We start from the raw sequence: 17,732 nt of genomic DNA on the forward strand, positions 1-17,732 counted from the left end.
GTATACATCTGCAAGGTGGCAGTTTGTGACTTTTCCTTAGGACTCCCTTCTAGTAACTGACTGTAGCTTTTGCATATCAGTCTTAGAGGTTCTTTAGTATCCTTGCCTGTACTGCCTCCCCTTCCCTATTCAGATGATAAATAGTTAGTGCCTCATGGGAAGTTTAATATTATCAGGGAGGCAGGATTAAAAATTTTTAATACGCTTTATGTCACGTATGCCACATTGCTGTACAGTGTATATCTAAAGAGAATCATGTATGGGTAAATGATAGAGTACAAGATAGGCTGGTGGATTTTATTTTATTTTTTTGTCTTTTTGCCTTTTTTAGGGCCACTCTCACGGCATTTGGAGGTTCCCTGGCTAGGGGTCTAATCAGTGTTGTAGACGCCGGCCTACGCCACAGCCACAGCAACACCAGATCCTTAACCCACTGAACAAGGTCAGAGATCGAACCTACAACCTCATGGTTCCTAGTCGGATTCATTAACCACTGCGCCAGGATGGGAACTCCCAGACTGGTGGATTTTAGTATTGGCATTGAGTGTTAAGAGTTCATTAATAGCGTTTCTGATTCTACGTTGTAACCAACCTTTTAGAAACCATCACTTGTTGAGTTTTGGTGTAGTGATTTTTTTCATTCTTCACTGTGTGTTTTGTATAAATGGTTCTATTGCTTCTCTTACTATCCACCCTCTCCCATTCCCCATTCCTGAGACATCCTGAAGTTGAGAACCCATGATCAGGCTTAAATTCATATAGAAGCAGTACAAAATGGATTTTACAAAATGTACCTGAAAATCAAATGTCTTGAAGTCAAATTGCAAACCTACAATGAGAGCCCTCCAGGCTCTTCCCAGCCATTCTCAGACCCATGGATCAAGGTGGCTCCAAGTCACAGCACAGAGTGGGTAGGTGGGCAGAAAGACTCTATTTCCTTCACACATAAGCAAATCCAGAGTCCAACACGAGAAGACTCAGTTGACACCTTCTGTTTTACGTCCGAGACCCCCTTAAGGGGCTCCTCTCAGCACACCTTACAAGGCTTGTTCGAGGATTATGTGAAAAGGGATTTGGGGTTGGGATGCCCTCTCTACTGGATTGAATAAGCTAGCTCCAGGCTTTCAGTTGGCTAATGGGGATGGGAATGTGGCTATTTGATGCTATGCCCTCTGCAGCTTTGCCCAAGTACATCCTTTTATGTCAGGTACAGTGGCTGCCAAGCAGGAGCACCATGTGATAGCTTGAATTTATTGTTATTGTTGATACTGTGGACAGTTGGCATGCAAAGAAGCACTTCACAGGTGGCAGGCAGTGTATACAGTATGGTGCAATAGTTGTATAAAAGAACAGTGTTGGGGACTGACAACCTATATTTAGGAAAGTGCATGATGATACAGTGGAAGGGCCATGTCTCTTTCTCTACTGTCTGTCTAGCAACGTGGTCGTTGCTCTGTGCTCTGTGTACTTTCATTGCTTCTGAGTTTTAAAGCTTTAAGGTTTGGAGAGTTGCTTTTAGAGAAATGCCAGAGGTATTCCTATAGTATTTCTTCTTTTATAAGAAGATAATCTGGGTGCGTTTGTGTTTTGGCAATACCTGCCTTCTCTGACATGGATGGCAAGAGGAGATCTTTAAGACATTTTCTGCAAGAGTCTTGATTTGGATGTTGTAGGGACCTTTACTGACTGTTGGCTGTTGTTTCTGTGTGTGGATTATTAAGTCCTTTACTCAAGTAAAATTACATGGATATGCAAAAGTTTTATTCTGTGCATGGATACTTAGAGATTGGAGTGAGGTCACTTGAAGGCAGTTTGCTCATAGTTATGGATAAGTGCTAAGTGATTAAATGTTTTTGCTGTGTTGACTATTCTGCTTGTAAGAGTTTTATGGGAACTATCCTAAAAGAAATCTATATATTTACACTCTTCTTGCTTGTTCTAAGACACAGGGAATAGTTTTGTTGAATTTAAAGGATCAGGCATCATGTATCTAAAGAAGTGAAGGAGGGAGGAAATAAATTGGGGAGTTTTATCTCTTTGCTTCAAGTCTGAAGCCACTTCAACTAGAAACACAAATGACTGTAGAAAAAAAAGTAGGCAGTAAAGGTCCTGTTTGAGGGTGAAGCTGTAGATTTGTGTGGGAAGAAAATTAAGAGCTACCAGAGGAGTTCATGGAGGAGGGAGCATGTGAGTTGGGCCTGAAGTAAATGAGACTGGCAGAAATGTACGGATGGCAGCTTATGCCCCTTTCCACCGATAAGGTGATGACCGACACACATGAACTGCAGGTGCGTATGTACACCTGGTCCACCTACTGATTCCAGGTGTATGAAAAGCACCATCTTGTAGAAGGGGGAATTTCAGGAATACCTTTATGGAGAATTGAAGGCTTTTAGGGATCCAAACATACCTACCTTTTGGACTGTAGAAGTTTAGCTAGAAATCTAGCAGTTTCATTCATTTTAGGGTGTGTGTGTGTGTGTGTGTGTGTGTGTGTGTGTGTGTGTGTGTGTGTGTGTGTGTGGGTGTGTGTGTGTGTGTGTTTATCATTCATTTTAGGGTGTGTGTGTGTGTGTGTGTGTGTGTGTGTGTGTGGGTGTGTGTGTGTGTGTGTTTATCTGAACGGGTGGCTTGGGAATTAGGGGTAGGGCAGAGAATTATAAAACTGAAGAACCTGCTTTAAGTGCTCCTGCCAATTGAGGACCAGTGAGAAGGTGACTAAAATTATTATGTTAAATTTGGGGGAACTGAGATGGAAATTATAGGGAATTTGAAGGGCAGCTATAAATACGTTAGCTTTCAGCAAGTACTGTTTTACTGATTTCTCCGTTAACATCAGTTTGCTGTTACCTTGGTGCTTAAGAAATTTTAGCCTCTGGATCTGTAAAATGTCTATAAACTTGAAGGAATAAAATAGGTTATTGAATTGGAATGTAGAATAAATCTTTGGTGTAGAAGTACTAAGGATTGTCAGAAGCACATTGCTAACCTATCCATTGTGTGTTCTGGCCACCTTACAAAGGCTTTCCTGCCTGCCTCTGAATGAGATTATATGCTGAGTTATGAGGTTATTTTGTGATGTTATGCCGTGCTTTTAAAATTGTTTCCCGTCACAATCGCATGTAAAGATTTATTCTGAAATGGAAGTCGGTGAGCTCTAGGGGTGGTTTTCCTTTTATTTTAAAAACAGGGAAAACTTTCATTAATATTGCTATGAGAGGAAATACAGTTAATAACTTTAAGCACTGTAAGCTTTGGAGGGAGATCCTTTACAGTAGTAGATGAGTGCCACATAATTATGTAGAGATGTTCAGTAATTTAGTAAATTGAAATGAATGTGATTATTGGCCTGCAGTAATTCTGGGATTTGCGTGTCTGCTGAGGACTCTATAATGTAAAGGGGAGCTAAGGACTCCTTATTTTGCAGTTAGTCCCCCCGCCACCCCCCCCCCCCCCGAAGTTTTCTTTGTTACTGTTATCTGGGATCCATGTAAGCTAATGTGTGTATGGAGCAAATAATTTAGTCATGATAACTGCTATCATGAGATTTGGAGAAATACATTTTCTGTAAATTTTCAGGATTGAATTTAAGAAATTAAGCAAATTTGATATTTGGGGAAACCTAAGTGCCCGGGTAAGGTTAATTTGTGTATGAAAGTTTCAGATGGGTAAGATGAAATTGAATATGATGGTGAGTGGTTAGGAAGTGCTCCTTCCATATAAACATTACAGAAATACCTTCCACTGATAAATATTGGCTTTTCATACATACATGACAATTTTAGGACTGGAAAGAGCCCAGAGAGGACTGTTAGTCTTTCTTCACTTAGAGGAGACCAGAGACTTAATGGGCTTAAATGAAGCCAGAAGTAGTAGATGAGCTGAGAGTAACCCTGGATTTCTTGCTACCCAGGGGATATGGTTTCCAGGACAAGTGCGTGTACATTTCAGATATGGAGTCCACCATGATTTTTAAGATGAGAAAATTTGATGGCAGTAACTGTTTTCTCTATCCCTTTCCTAACCTGAAATTTGCTTTTGAATTCTTTTTGCTTTTTTAGGGCCGCACTCATGGCATATAGAGGTTCCCAGGCTAGGGGTCGAATCAGAGCTGTAGCTGCCGTCCTGCACCACAACCACAGCAATGTCAGATCCAAGCCGTGTCTGCGACCAACACCACAGCTCATGGCAACACTGGATCCTTAACCCACTGAGCAAGGCCAGGGATGGAACCTGCGTCTTCATGGATGCTGGTCAGATTCGTTTCTGCTGAGCCACGGCAGAACTCCGTGCTTTTGAATTCTTGAGTCGTTATTCTCTGGCATTTTGATATCCTCAAACCTTACTCGAGGTTTTAATATCTATAAAGCTTCCATTTTATAGATAGTATCTACCCGGAATACTATTTGGAGCCATGAAAGCAACATTTAATTCTTTTTTTTGTTTGTTTGTTTTTTGTTTTTTGTCTTTTTGCTATTTCTTTGGGCCTCTCTGCGGCATATGGAGGTTCCCAGGCTAGGGGTCGAATCGGAGCTGTAGCCATTGGTCTGTGCCAGAGCCACAGCAACGAGGAATCCGAGCTGCATCTGCAACCTACACCACAGCTCATGGCAACGCCGGATCGTTAACCCACTGAGCAAGGGCAGGGACCGAACCTGCAACCTCATGGTTCCTAGTCGGATTCGTTAACCACTGCGCCACGACAGGAACTCCCTAATTCTTAATCTCAATTATTGTCCATCTTTGAAAACACTTTGACAGATTTTTTTTTTTGTCTTTTTGTCTTTGTTGTTGTTGTTGTTGCTATTTCTTGGGCGGCTCCCGCGGCATATGGAGGTTCCCAGGCTAGGGGTTGAATCGGAGCTGTAGCCACCGGCCTACGCCAGAGCCACAGCAACGTGGGATCCGAGCCGCGTCTGCAACCTACACCACAGCTCACGGCAACGCCGGATCGTTAACCCACTGAGCAAGGGCAGGGACCGAACCCACAACCTCATGGTTCCTATTCGGACTCGTTAACCACTGCGCCACGACGGGAACGCCCCACTTTGACAGATTTTATCTCTACCCTCCCACCCATGTGTTCTTGGGAAAAAAGCTCTAGAGAAAAAAGAAAAATTGAATGGGTATGCTGCTGAACAAGTATTTTTAAAAAAATTGTCGCTACAATGGCTTTTGGGAAATAAAGTCTTTCTTAACCTTTTCTCACAGTCTGGCTGCAGTCTGTAGTCTGGTGAAGAGTTTTATAAATTACTCATAGTAAATGTGGGCTGAAGAGAGGAAGAGCTCCTGCCTCTGCTCTGGGTCTTCTCCAGGCTGTTGTTATTGCCCAGAATGGAGCCTCCCGGTTTATTTTCTGACCATTTTCTAGTCAGCCTTCTCTCAAAGCTCACAAGTTCCATAGTGCATTACTCTAATGATGGTGTTTGAGCTTGTCTCACAGTACAGACGTGTGCCTTATAAATAAGCAAGCTGGGATTAAGTCAAAACGCTTGGCTTTTTACAGGATTGATAAAAACACATTTTGGTTGATGAAAGTGAATGAATTCTGATAATGTATTTTATTGGGGGCCAAGTCACACATGATCATGCTGTTCTTTGGGAGTGAGATAGTCACTAGTGAGTATCTACTTCCTAGTAGACATATTAAATGTGACATAATTTGAAAGTTATTACTGCTTAGGAATACAATTTGGTATTAGATGTTTGCTTTTGTATATTTTAGTGTTTGGAAGATACTTCTTATTGGATAGAGGATAGAACTTTATTGGATAAAGTTGAAGGACAACTGGATCCTCCTAGACTCTTATTGAAATAATTATGGTTATTTGTTTAAGTGTTATATGATTTGTAGCAGCTTTTAAATCCTAAACTGGCTTTAAGGTGTGATTAATTTTGAGTGTGTATATCACTTTTATCTCTTAGTATGAATGATTAAAATTGGATTTCATGTATTTTTGTCACTCTTTAGAAAACAAAACTCATGGAATTTCCTATTAATTTAGAAAACAAAACTCACGGAATTTCCTATTAGTTTACTGTTTTAATTTTCCCCCATTGTTTTAAAAAATTTTCAGTTTATTTTGAGGAGAATTACTTCTTTTTTCTTTTTTTTTTTGTCTTTCTGTCTTTGGGGCTGCACCTGCAGCATATGGAGGTTCCTAGGCTAGGGGTCTAATTGGAGCTGTAGCCACTGGCCTACACCACAGCAACACAGGATCCGAGCCTCGTTTGCGACCTACACCACAGCTCGCAGCAACGCAGGATTCTTAACCCACTGAGCAAGGCCAGGGATTGAACCCGCAACCTCATGGTTCCTAGTCACATTGGTTAACCACTGCGCCACGACGGGAACTCCTCAACACTCTTTTAAAAATGAGAGGTGCTATCCTTGTTTTATAGATATGGGCACTGAGGCTTTAAGTTGTACAATTGTGTGTCATAAGGCTCTTCAGGAACTTGAGATTACCTTCACCTTAGGTCACGTTAGCTTTTGGATTGTTTCTGCCCCATTACATTAAATTCTTAATAGATATGTGCTTCCCAGATATTTTCATTTCATGATGTAGGTATATTTTCAAGCCTCTTTGGACACATATAGTACAGTGTTTAAAAATTGTCTTTCCCTTGGGCCATGGTACCAGCTCTACTGCTGCTTTACGTTATATAAACTCTAGAAGCCTCCGTGTCTCATTTTCGAAATAAGATGATAATGATTGAATTTGCAAATGAGGTGGTGAGGAAAGGGAATTGGTACGGTTGACTTGTGATCTTTTTTAGGATAAAAATCAAAGATAATATGAAAAACATAAGTAAACTTTTTCATATGCTACTGTTAGAAATCACCACATCAGAACTATTTTGGTTACAAAGGAACTGTACTTGTGATTTATTGATGTTTTGTTTTTTTTTTTAAAGGTTACGGGAAGTTTCAGAGAAATTGAACAAATATAATTTAAACAGGTGAGAGTTTTAAGAGATTTTAAATTTCCTGAAAAGAATTATTGTTTTTTTTAACTAGGAAAATGCACTCATATTTAGGCAGTAGCTATTGAGAATATTATAATCTAAGTATCAACTTTTTATGAGTTGGGTTCATTTGAATTATAGTTTGTATTCACACTGATTCTAAAAAACTGGTATATCAAGGAGCTATGATGACTCTAGATGACCTAATTATTTTTCAGTTGTTGGTTTAAAATATATTAGTTTTTAAAAATATGTTTTGCCAGCAATTTTTAAAATTGGATTGCAGAAGCTCCTAAGATGTATTTGCTATTTAAAAAGTAATTTTATTTGCTTGCTTTTCTTTATTCCTCAGCCATCCCCCTTTGAATGTATTGGAACAGGCGACTATAAAACAATGTGTGGTGGGACCAAATCATGCTGCTTTTCTTCTTGAGGTAAGTTGTTTAAAGTAGAGAAATGAAAATGAATGTTAAAATATAACTGTGTCTCATTGTGTGTCTTCCTTTTTAACCATGGAAGACAGCAGTTTCTTACAAGAGTTATTTCAGACATCAGCCAGTTCCATTTCCTTATTGTATAAATTTTATGGCCCAGAGAAAGCTTAAATTGAAACTAGTTAGTAAGAGAATAGAGAGGTTCCTGATATCCAGTCATTTCATTACTCTGAGCTCTGTTAGATTGAGATATTTTAAGTTATTTTTATTGGTTTCTTGATAATGTATATGAGATATATTTCCCCAGCTCAGGAGTGACTGCCTTCTGGAAGGGAGCGTGTTTGTTGTCTTCTGAATTGACAATAATAAGTACATAATTTGCGTGTTGAATAAATTCAAGTTTTAATACACATTTTTACTTTGGAAATTTCTTGTTTTCTTTGCATCTAGGATGGTAGAGTTTGTAGGATTGGTTTTTCAGTACAGCCAGACCGATTGGAATTGGGTAAACCTGACAATAATGATGGGTAAGACATTCTTTCCTTTTTTATTTAGTAAATATTTAGCTCTTGAATGTGTAACATTGCCTTTGTGTTTTGTTTTGAGAACCCTGAAGTTATTTATTTTTTAAAAAATAACTTGGGAGTTCCCATCGTGGCGCAGTGGTTAACGAATCCGACTAGGAACCATGAGGTTGTGGGTTCGATCCCTGGCCTTGCTCAGTGGGTTAAGGATCCGGCGTTGCTGTGAGCTGTGGTGTAGGTCGCAGACACGGCTCGGAATCCCGCGTTGCTGTGGCTCTGGCGTAGGCCGGTGGCTACAGCTCCGATTAGACCCCTAGCCTGAGAACCTCCATATGCCGCGGGAGCAGCCCAATGAAATAGCAAAAAGACAAAATAAATAAATAAATAAATAACTTGACGGCAGTTCCTATCATGGTGCAGCGAAAACGAATCCGACTGGGAACCATGAGCTTGCAGGTTCGATCCCTGGCCTTGCTCAGTGCGTTAAGGATCTGGCATTGCTGTGAGCTGTGGTGTAGGTCGGCAGCTGTAGCTCTGATTGGACTCGTAGCCTGGGAGCTTCCATATGCCGCGGGTATGGCCCTAAAAAACAAAAATAAAATAAATAAATAAAATAACTTGATGGTTACTTTGCAGTTTGATTTGAATTTTTATGCAAGAAATGATTTCTAACTGAAATATTCACATTACAAGTAGCAGAGGCGTCAGTAATCACTTAAGAGAAGTCGGTTGCCAGAAGACTGATAGGTATTTGGTAGATCCCACAGCAGATCTGCTTTTTGAGTCAACTGACTTTTCAGATCATGTTTTTTCCCTTTTAATATTCCCAAATCAAGGAACTCAATTTGAAAATGACAGAGTCTTTAACATTTTGGTTTTTGTAAATGATGACGTGTAAAAAAGGTTGCCAGGTAACACATGATGACTTTGAATTGACTGCAGCTAAGGAAAGTGTGCTTACTTTTACAAATCTCAGAAGTAACTTATTTACAGTTAAATTGTGATAACAGTTTCAAATAAGAACTGGATTGTTGTGAAGCTCCAAGTCGTTAGGTTTGCTCTTTGATTTGAAGTAAAAATTTCGGTAGGAGTAATTGGAGAATTGTTAGGTTGATGTTTTACCACATCTTTGAGTAGTGGGGCCTGGAATTTGAGGCTTGTTGCTAGGCATTTGGGGACTCTTCTGTGATATTCCTACCTCTTGTTTTTCTAAGGTCTAAGTTGAATAGCAACTCCGGGGCAGGGAGGACATCGAGACCTGGTAGGACGAGTGACTCCCCGTGGTTTCTCTCAGGTTCTGAGACTCTGGGCCGGCTGGCAGGCAACACCCTGGGGTAAGTTGTGGCTAGAAGGTGGCATCCACTGGTCTGGCTTGTGGTGCTGTGAACGCTCTCTGCTGTGAGTGATCGCCTTAGTATTATCTAGCGATGGAATGCGGAAACTCTTGAGCTCTGGGCTGGAGTTCCTGTTGCCCATGGTGAGCCACCATGACAACCCTTGTAGGCTAGTTACAGGTACCTAGATTTTTTACATTTTAAAAATGTATAATGGTTACATGCATTGGTCATGTCATTTATGTTATTTAAAAATTTTCAGTGGTACTATCTTTGGTCTTATTTGTGACTAATTAATTCTTGGGTGAAAACCCCTAACATTTATTCCTTTCTAGTATCCAAATCTGGTAGTTTTTTAGTGCGGCTTGAAACTATTATGTAACTAAATTTTACCGTCTTTATAGTGAAGTTATTTTTAGTTAAAAAAGTTACTGTGGTATGCTTGACAATAATATATTAGTTTCAAGTGTACAACAACGATTTGATGTTTGTAGGTACATTTGACCCTTGAACAACTTGGGGCTTGGGGTACTGACCCCCTGCAGTCCATTTATAATTTTTAATTCCCTCAAAACTTAACTACTAATAGCCTTCTGTTGACTGGAAGCTTGACTGTTACTGTAAACAATTGATTATTACATATTTTGTGTTATATGTGTATATACATGTATATATTATATTCGTATAATAAGCTAGAGAAAACAAAATGTTATTAAGAAAATCACGGAGAGAAAGCACTTACACAGCACTGTGGTATTTATTGATGCCAGTATATAAGTTTACATTGACTCTTTACAAGATGAATTGTCTGCCATTACTTACATCAGTATCATCCTATATGATACAAAACTGTAGGTATTATATGTGTTGCTAACTCTCAACATGAAAAATGAAAAGATGACGTTAAAAAGAAATTCACATTTATTTACAGGTATAGCGGTGCATGCATTGATAGTGAAGAAACAGCAGTGTGATTACTTCATGGCAGCCTAACCTATACACTAATGAATGAACTGATTTTATGGCATATAGTATTATAGTCTTATTCATAATACAGTGTTAGAAACATTGTTACATTAAAAAAATAAAGATGATAGGCTGATACCCAGTTTCTCCAATTAAGAGGGAAGCACACTGTATGGTAGTTAATTCTATGAAAGCACAATTGTAAAACAGTAAGAAAACTAACACCTTATTCGTTTTATATTAAATATCACTCACTTTATGCCTATGTAAGCATAAGCTAATAACTATAAATATTTTATGCATTCATAATATACTTTTTTTTTGATATTTGTAGGCTTACATAGTTCGTTTGTAAGTTTTTGTTTTTCTGTTTTTTTTTTTTTTTTTTTTTTTTTAGGGCTGCACCAGAGGCATATGGAGGTTCCCAGGCTAGGGGTTTAATTGGAGCTACAGCTGCTGGCCTGCACCACAGCCACAGCAATTTGGAATCCAAGCCACATCTGCGACCCACACCACAGCTCATAGCAATGCCAGGTCCTTAACCCCCTGAGCAGAGCCAGGGATCAAACCCACAACCTAGTCAGATTCATTTTCGCTGCACCACGACGGGAACTCCCATTTGTAAATTTTTAAAAATGACTGCAGATCTCCAAAATTTTCCAGTGTATTTATTGAAAAATATCCTCACATAAAGTGGATCTACATAGTTCGAGTCTGCTGTGTTGTGAAATGATCACCACAGTACATGTAGTTAACATCCATAACCAGCACTCTGTACAGTTTTTTTTCTTGTGATGAGGACTTTTAGGATCTCTCTCTTTTTTTTTTTTTTTTGGTCTTTTTGCCATTTCTTGGGCCGCTCTCGCAGCATATGGAGGGTCCCAGGCTAGGGGTCCAATCAGAGCTGTAGCCACCGGCCTACGCCAGAGCCACAGCAACGCGGGATCCAAGCCGTGTCTGCAACCTACACCACAGCTCACGGCAGCGCTGGATCCTTTACGCACTGAGCAAGGCCAGGGATCAAACCCGCAACCTCATGGTTCCTAGTTGTATTCGTTAACCACTGAGCCACGACAGGAACTCCTAGGATCTCTCTTATCAACTTTCAAATATGCATCACACTTCTATTAACTTGTCACCACGACGTCACCATTATATCTTCATGACTTATTTTATAACTGGAAGTTTGTACCTTATTTTTACTTTTAAATTATTTGTAAAATTTTTGCTCAGCGCTTTCATTTTATCACAAATGAATCATATTCAAATTCCAAAGAAATCATATACTAAAGGAATTATATTCAAATTCCAAAGGAATTCAAATTCTAAAGGAATCATATACAAATTCCAAGCCAGATGATTTTCTTTATTTTATTGTTTTTTTCTGTGGCCACACTTATGGCATTATGAAAGTTTGTTCCTGGGGCCAGTGATCGAATCTGAGCTAAAGCTGCCACTTGTGCCACAGCTGCAGCAGTGCTAGATCCTTAACCTGCTGTACCACAGCAGGAATTCCAGTTTTTTTCATTTTATACCTTGATTTTTGAAGAGCCAGATTTTCTGACATTATTTAATAAATATGGTTAGATAGTAACAAATCAGTCAGGTCAGCATATGTGTTCAAAGGCCGATCAGAGAATTACTATTAGAAGTGATTTAAATGGTTTCAGAATATAATTAAGGAGAATAGGATGATTTTAAACATTTTATTCCGACTCTGAATTGCTGGGTACAGTTACATCAAGAAATTGAGACCCCAAGGTGCTTACTTTGTCTGCTCTTTGGTTTTTATGCTGCACTGTTTAATTTTTTAAATCTATTTTTCTTTTTTTATTTTCACACTAAGTATAATTTGAGATCAAAGGGAGATCATTTAGTTGAGTGTATCCTTTAGCTCATTCTATGCTGGAACTGTTAAGGGAAAACATAGCTCTGATCTTTATTAAAATGTTAGGTGTCTCCTTTTAATGGTTCTGTGTACACAACTAGCATAACATAACAGCATTGTATGATAAAGAATTCATGGTATGTACTAACAAATGAAATTTTCATTTTGTTTAACTTGCAAAAAGTAGGATTATATTAAGAAAGAATAATTATTATGTCATACTATGTTAAATTTCACCTTTTTAGGGATTGAAAATTCTTTTGGTTGAGGGGTTGGCAAATTTCTGCCTGTAGGCTGAATCTGGTGCCTCCGGTTTTTATTGAGACACAGCCATGCTTGATATTTTACTTACTGTCTGTGGTTGCTTTTGTGCTAAGGTGGAAGAGATCATTTGTCATGACCAGTTAGCCTTTAAAGCCTAAATAAATAATTTACTGTTCTACTTTTTATAGAAAAAGGCTTCTGATCCCTGTATTAGTGTATCCATTTACATAGTGGCCTTTGTTCCTAATCCTGTACTCTTTATTTTAAAATTTAAAAAATTGTTTTGGCCTCACCCACAGCATGTGAAAGTTCTTTTTTTTTTTTCTTTTTTTGCCATTTCTTGGGCTGCTCCCGCAGCATATGGAGGTTCCCAGGCTAGGGGTTGAATCAGAGCTGTAGCCACAGGCCTACGTTACAGCCACAGCAACGCGGGATCTGAGCCGCGTCTGCGACCTACACCACAGCTCACGGCAATGCTGGATCCTTAACCCACTGAGCAAGGCCAGGGATCGAACCTGAAACCTCATGTTTGCTAGTTGGATTCATTAACCACTGAGCCACGACGGGAACTCCAGCATGTGAAAGTTCTTGGGCAGGGATCGAAACCTGTGCCACAGCAGCAGCCTGAGCTGCTGCAGTGACAGTGCCAGATCTTTAACCTGCCATGCCTCTTTACTTTTAAATTTAACTTTTCAGTTTATAATTTGACTTTTAAAAAGTTGTGAAGTTTCACCTAGCTTCCTCCAGATTGGAATATTTTACGTAGCCATACTACAGTTATCCAAACTAGGAAAAAATACTGAATCAGTGCTTAATCTGCAGAGTGTATTCTGACTCCACTTCCTGTCCCACGAATACCGTTTCTCTGCTCCAGGCTTCAGTCCAGGATCCCATGTTGCATTTGCTGTCATGCTTCTGTAGTTTCCTTTAATCTGGGGCCATTTTTCAGTCTGTTATCAGTGACCCCCCCCCAACCCCAGAGTGGTCCATTTGTTACAGTTGATGAAAATACATTAATACGTTATCACCTACAGTCCATGGTTGATGTTAGAGTTCACTCTAGATGTTGTACCTTCTGTGGATTTGGGTACGATTATAATGACATGCATCTTCCATTGTAGTACCGTGTAAAGTAGTTTCACTCTCCTAAAACTCCTCCGTGCTCTGCCTATACATCACTCCCTTCCTCCTAACCCCTGGCAACCACCATCTCCATAGTTTTGTCTTTTCCAGAATATCCTATAGTTGAAGTCATACAATATGTGGCTTTTCCAGACTGGCTTCTTCTTTTTTTTTTTTAAAGGGCCACATGCTTGCCATATGGAAGTTCCCAGGTACGCCGCAGCCACAGCAACACCACATCCAAGCCACATCTGCGACCTACACCACAGCTCATGGCAATGCTGGTATTTAACCCACTGAGCAAGTCAGGGATTGAACCCACATCCTTCCTCATGGATACTAGTCAGGTTCGCTACCTCTGAGCCTTGAAGAGAGTTCTGAGATTGGCTTCTTCAACTTAGGGAGTATGCATTTAAGGTCCCTCCATGTCTTTTCATGGCTTGCCAACTCAGCGTCTGTTTAGTACTGAATAGTATTCTGTTATGTAGATATACCACAATTTATTTACCCGTGCACTTACTCAAGGACATCTTGGTGGCTTCGAAGTTTTAGCAATTGTGAATAAAGCTACTATAAACATATTTGTGCTTTTTTTTTTTTTTTTGTGGATGTGATGTTTTCAACTCCTTAGGATTAAATACCAAGGAGCTGGATCATATGGTAAGAATATGTTTGGTTTTATACGAAATTGCCGAACTTTTTTCCAAGGTGGCTGTACCATTTTGCATTCCTACGGCAGTGAGTGAGAGTTTTTGTTGCCCCTTATCCTCACCAGCATTTGGTGTTGTGGTTGTTCTGGATTTTGGCCATTCTGACAGGTGTGTAGTGGTTTCTCATTTTAATTTGCATTTGCCTGATGACATATGATGTGAAACATCTTTTCATGTGCTTATTTGTCATCTGAGGATCTTTTTTGGTGAGTTTGTTTTTTTTTCTTTTTTAAGGTCTTTGACCCATTTTTCCATCAGGTTGTTTGTGTATTTTGGGTAGCTCTCCTTTTTGAGATATTTCTTCTGCTCATATTTTCTCTGTCTGTGGCTTATCTTTTTATTATCTAGACATTGCCTTTTACAGAGCTGAAGTTTTTTAATTTTAATGAAGTCCAACTTATCAGTTTTATTTCTTTCATTGTGCCTTTGGTTTAATATCTCAAAAGTCATTGCCAAACCCAGAGTCACCTACATTTTCTCTGTGTTATCTTCTAGGAGTTTTATGGTTTTGCGTTTTACATTAGGTCTGTGATACATTTTCAGTTAATTTTTTGTTTGTTTGTATTTTTTTGTCTTTTTGCCATTTCTTGGGCTGCTCCTGCGGCATATGGAACTTCCCAGGCCAGGGGTCAAATCGGAGCTGTAGCTGCCGGCCTATGCCACAGCCACAGCAACGCCAGATCTGAGCTGCGACTGTGACCTACACCACAGGTCACGGCAACGCCAGATCCTTAACCCACTGAGCAAGGGCAGGGACCGAACCCGCAACTTCATGGTTCCTAGTCAGATTCATTAACCACTGAGCCACGACAGGAACTCCTATTTTCAGTTAATTTTTGTGAAGAGTATAATGTCTGTGCCTATTTGGATGTACAGTTGTTTCAGCACCATCTGTTGAGTCGGCCACCTTTGCTTTTTTGTCAGGGATCAATTGACTATTTGGTGGCTGTTTATGGGCTCTTTCTGTTGCGTTGATCTATTTATCTATTTGTTCTCCTGATCATGCAATGTCTTGACTACTGCTATTTTATAGTCACATTATCGTAAGTTTTGAAGTTGGGGAGTATCAGAAGAACTTTGTTCTTCTCCTTCAATGTTGTGTTGGCTGTTCTAGGTCTTTTGCCTCTCCCTATAAATTTTAGAATCACTTTGTTAATATCCACAAAATCTTGCTGGGATTTTAATTGGCATTGCAGGTGATGCATTTTTTGGCAAGAATACCACAGAAGTGATGATGTGCCCTTCTCAGCGCATCATATGGGGAGGCTCATGATATTGACATGTCTCGTTATTGGTGATGGTTACCTCTGATCACTTAGTTAAGGTAGTGCTTGCCAGGCTTCTCAACCATGAAGTTGCTATTTTCCCCTTTGTAATAAATAATATTTTGTGGGCAGATACATCATGACTATGTATATCTCCTATTTTTTTTTTAATGGGAGAAATGTGTTTCATTTTATTTTTTATTTTAATTAAATTTTTTTTTTTGTGAGCATAGTTGATTTACAGTGTGGTACCAATTTCTGTCCTACAGCAAAATGATTCAGTTATCCATAGATTTACATTCTTTTTGTATTTTTTTCCATCATGGTCTATTCCAGGAGATTGGCTCTAGTTCCTAGTATTGTACAGTAGGATGTTGTTTATCCTTTCTAAATGCAATAGTTTGCATCTACTAGTCCTCCCCACTCCCCCCCCTTTCCCCCTTGGCAGCCACAAGTCTGTTCTCTATGTCCATGAGTCTGTTTCTGTTTTGTAGATAGGTTCATTTGTGCCATATTTTAGATGCTACATATAAGTGGTATCATATGGTATTTGTCTTTCTCTTTCTGGTTTCACTTAGTGTGAGAATCTCTAGTTGCATCTGTGTTGCAGTGAATGTTGTTATTTATTTTATGGTTTAAAATCCATTACTGTCTGTGTTGCTCAAATTGTCCTAGATTTAAGTCCTCTTCTCTTCATAAGTAAAACTTGGATATAAATAATTGTTATAGACTGTGTGAAAAAAGGACTGAAAGAAAGGAATGGGATTGTAATGACTCTGCTAATAAAATGTGCAACAAATGTAATAATAAAGCATGTTTGAGCTTAAGTCAAACCTCCGTAGAAGATTAGGGCTAATTTTAAGACTTTCAAATGCAGAGAGAATCATTAGTTTGGGGGTTCCCCTTACTCAACCTTGCTTGTACTCCTTATCGAATCATGTTTTTCTGTTTTCCCCCCCCCCCCCACCTCCCCACCTCAGAACAGACTCTGTAAGCTGTTTTAGCATTGGGTTCATGAATTGCAGTTTTGAAAAATGTCACGGTGCCCACTGGCTAAGCCATATGTTTACCTTTATTTGGTCTTGCAGGTGTCCACAAAGTATATACTTACCCATTGTTCCTCTTGGTCTCTATGAAAAATTTTGTTTGTGATGGTGAAATTGTGATTGGTTATTCTGTAAATTAAGAAATTCGAGTCAAAAATGTTATCCTGTCTAATAAATTTTTTTCCCTTGAGTTGTATAGTTCCCCCTCTTTCTGTGTTAAGGTAAGCTTTAAAGAAAAATTCAATTTATTACATGTAATAGAAAATCTAGGACAGACAGATCTTGAGTCTCCAAAGGGGATTATTATCTGCAGATTTACCAAATGCAGTCATACATGAAGGAGGCGATCCCCACAGACCTTCGACCCAGCCCCTTCCTTCAGAGTCCTGACTTGCTCCCTTTAGGTTCAGAGAGCTGTTGGGAATCAGGGAGTGAGGCGTCTCTATATTTGAGAGCTGCATTTGGAAAATTGTGGGGTAGTTGGTGCTCTTTTTCTTTTCCATCAGCATGGATATTTGGGAATTGGTTATTTTGACTGATCATTCTTAGAAATGCATAGCAGCCCAAACTTCTGGGACTTGTAGTATTTTTCCAATTAGTGTTTTCACTAATTGGCAAGTTTATGTTCTAAAGATTTCTAGCTGCCACTGTTTTTTTTTTTCTTTTTTTTCTTTTCTTCCGTTTCATAATTCCTCACATTTATCCTAGGAGAAACTTCAATAATCTGGATGTTTTTGTTAAACTCCTTTCTGACCAGGTTAAGGGAAGAACACCAACCTTAGAAGAGAGAAAGTTTGTGTTTAATAGGATGTTTAACATGGAAATGTTAGTATCTAAAGTCTCTTTATTCTGTTGTTTTCTTATCACTGGCTTTCATAGATGATAGGTTTAGGTGGCTTTTCGTTATTTTGAGCTCCTGTGTTTCCTTTGGAGTTTAATTTGAGCTAATAGTACAGGATTTGAAATGGAAAAGCCAAGCAGGTCATTGTAATTGTAAACAGCTGAAGCTGGCCCCAGTCAGAAAAGGTGGGTAAGGCAGTAGGTAGGTCACAGGGCTCTGACCAACTAAGTGGATGCCCTGTTTTTAGAGGAGGCAGCTAATCAGTTGATGTTACTTACCGTAGAAAAATACAGGGCCATTGTTGCCCCCTTTTATCTTAGAAGCTCCAAATCTGGTTTTCCTGTGAAATCTCCTGGTTTCGATGTTAGA

At 39.2% G+C, this 17,732-nt stretch overlaps 1 protein-coding gene across 8 annotated transcripts in view; it reads left to right on the plus strand.

The window, feature by feature from the left end:
• UBR5 (ubiquitin protein ligase E3 component n-recognin 5) overlaps positions 1-17,732 on the plus strand; it is a 149,118-nt gene that overhangs the window by 40,500 nt on the left and 90,886 nt on the right. For 7 of the 8 annotated variants that reach the window (XR_007135418.1, XM_047783494.1, XM_047783495.1 and 4 more), the window contains exons 2-5: positions 6,919-6,963; positions 7,322-7,403; positions 7,854-7,930; positions 9,142-9,261. Coding sequence is in view for 7 of the 8 variants with exons in the window: in XM_047783494.1 (XP_047639450.1) it covers positions 6,919-6,963; positions 7,322-7,403; positions 7,854-7,930; positions 9,142-9,261 (324 nt within the window). In the remaining variant the exon portion in view is untranslated. The remainder of the gene's footprint in view (positions 1-6,918; positions 6,964-7,321; positions 7,404-7,853; positions 7,931-9,141; positions 9,262-17,732) is intronic. The other variant, XM_047783498.1, reaches the window with a different exon arrangement.

The sequence above is a fragment of the Phacochoerus africanus genome, chromosome 6 (assembly GCF_016906955.1).
Source record: "Phacochoerus africanus isolate WHEZ1 chromosome 6, ROS_Pafr_v1, whole genome shotgun sequence".
In the NCBI taxonomy this organism is placed as follows: domain Eukaryota; kingdom Metazoa; phylum Chordata; class Mammalia; order Artiodactyla; family Suidae; genus Phacochoerus; species Phacochoerus africanus.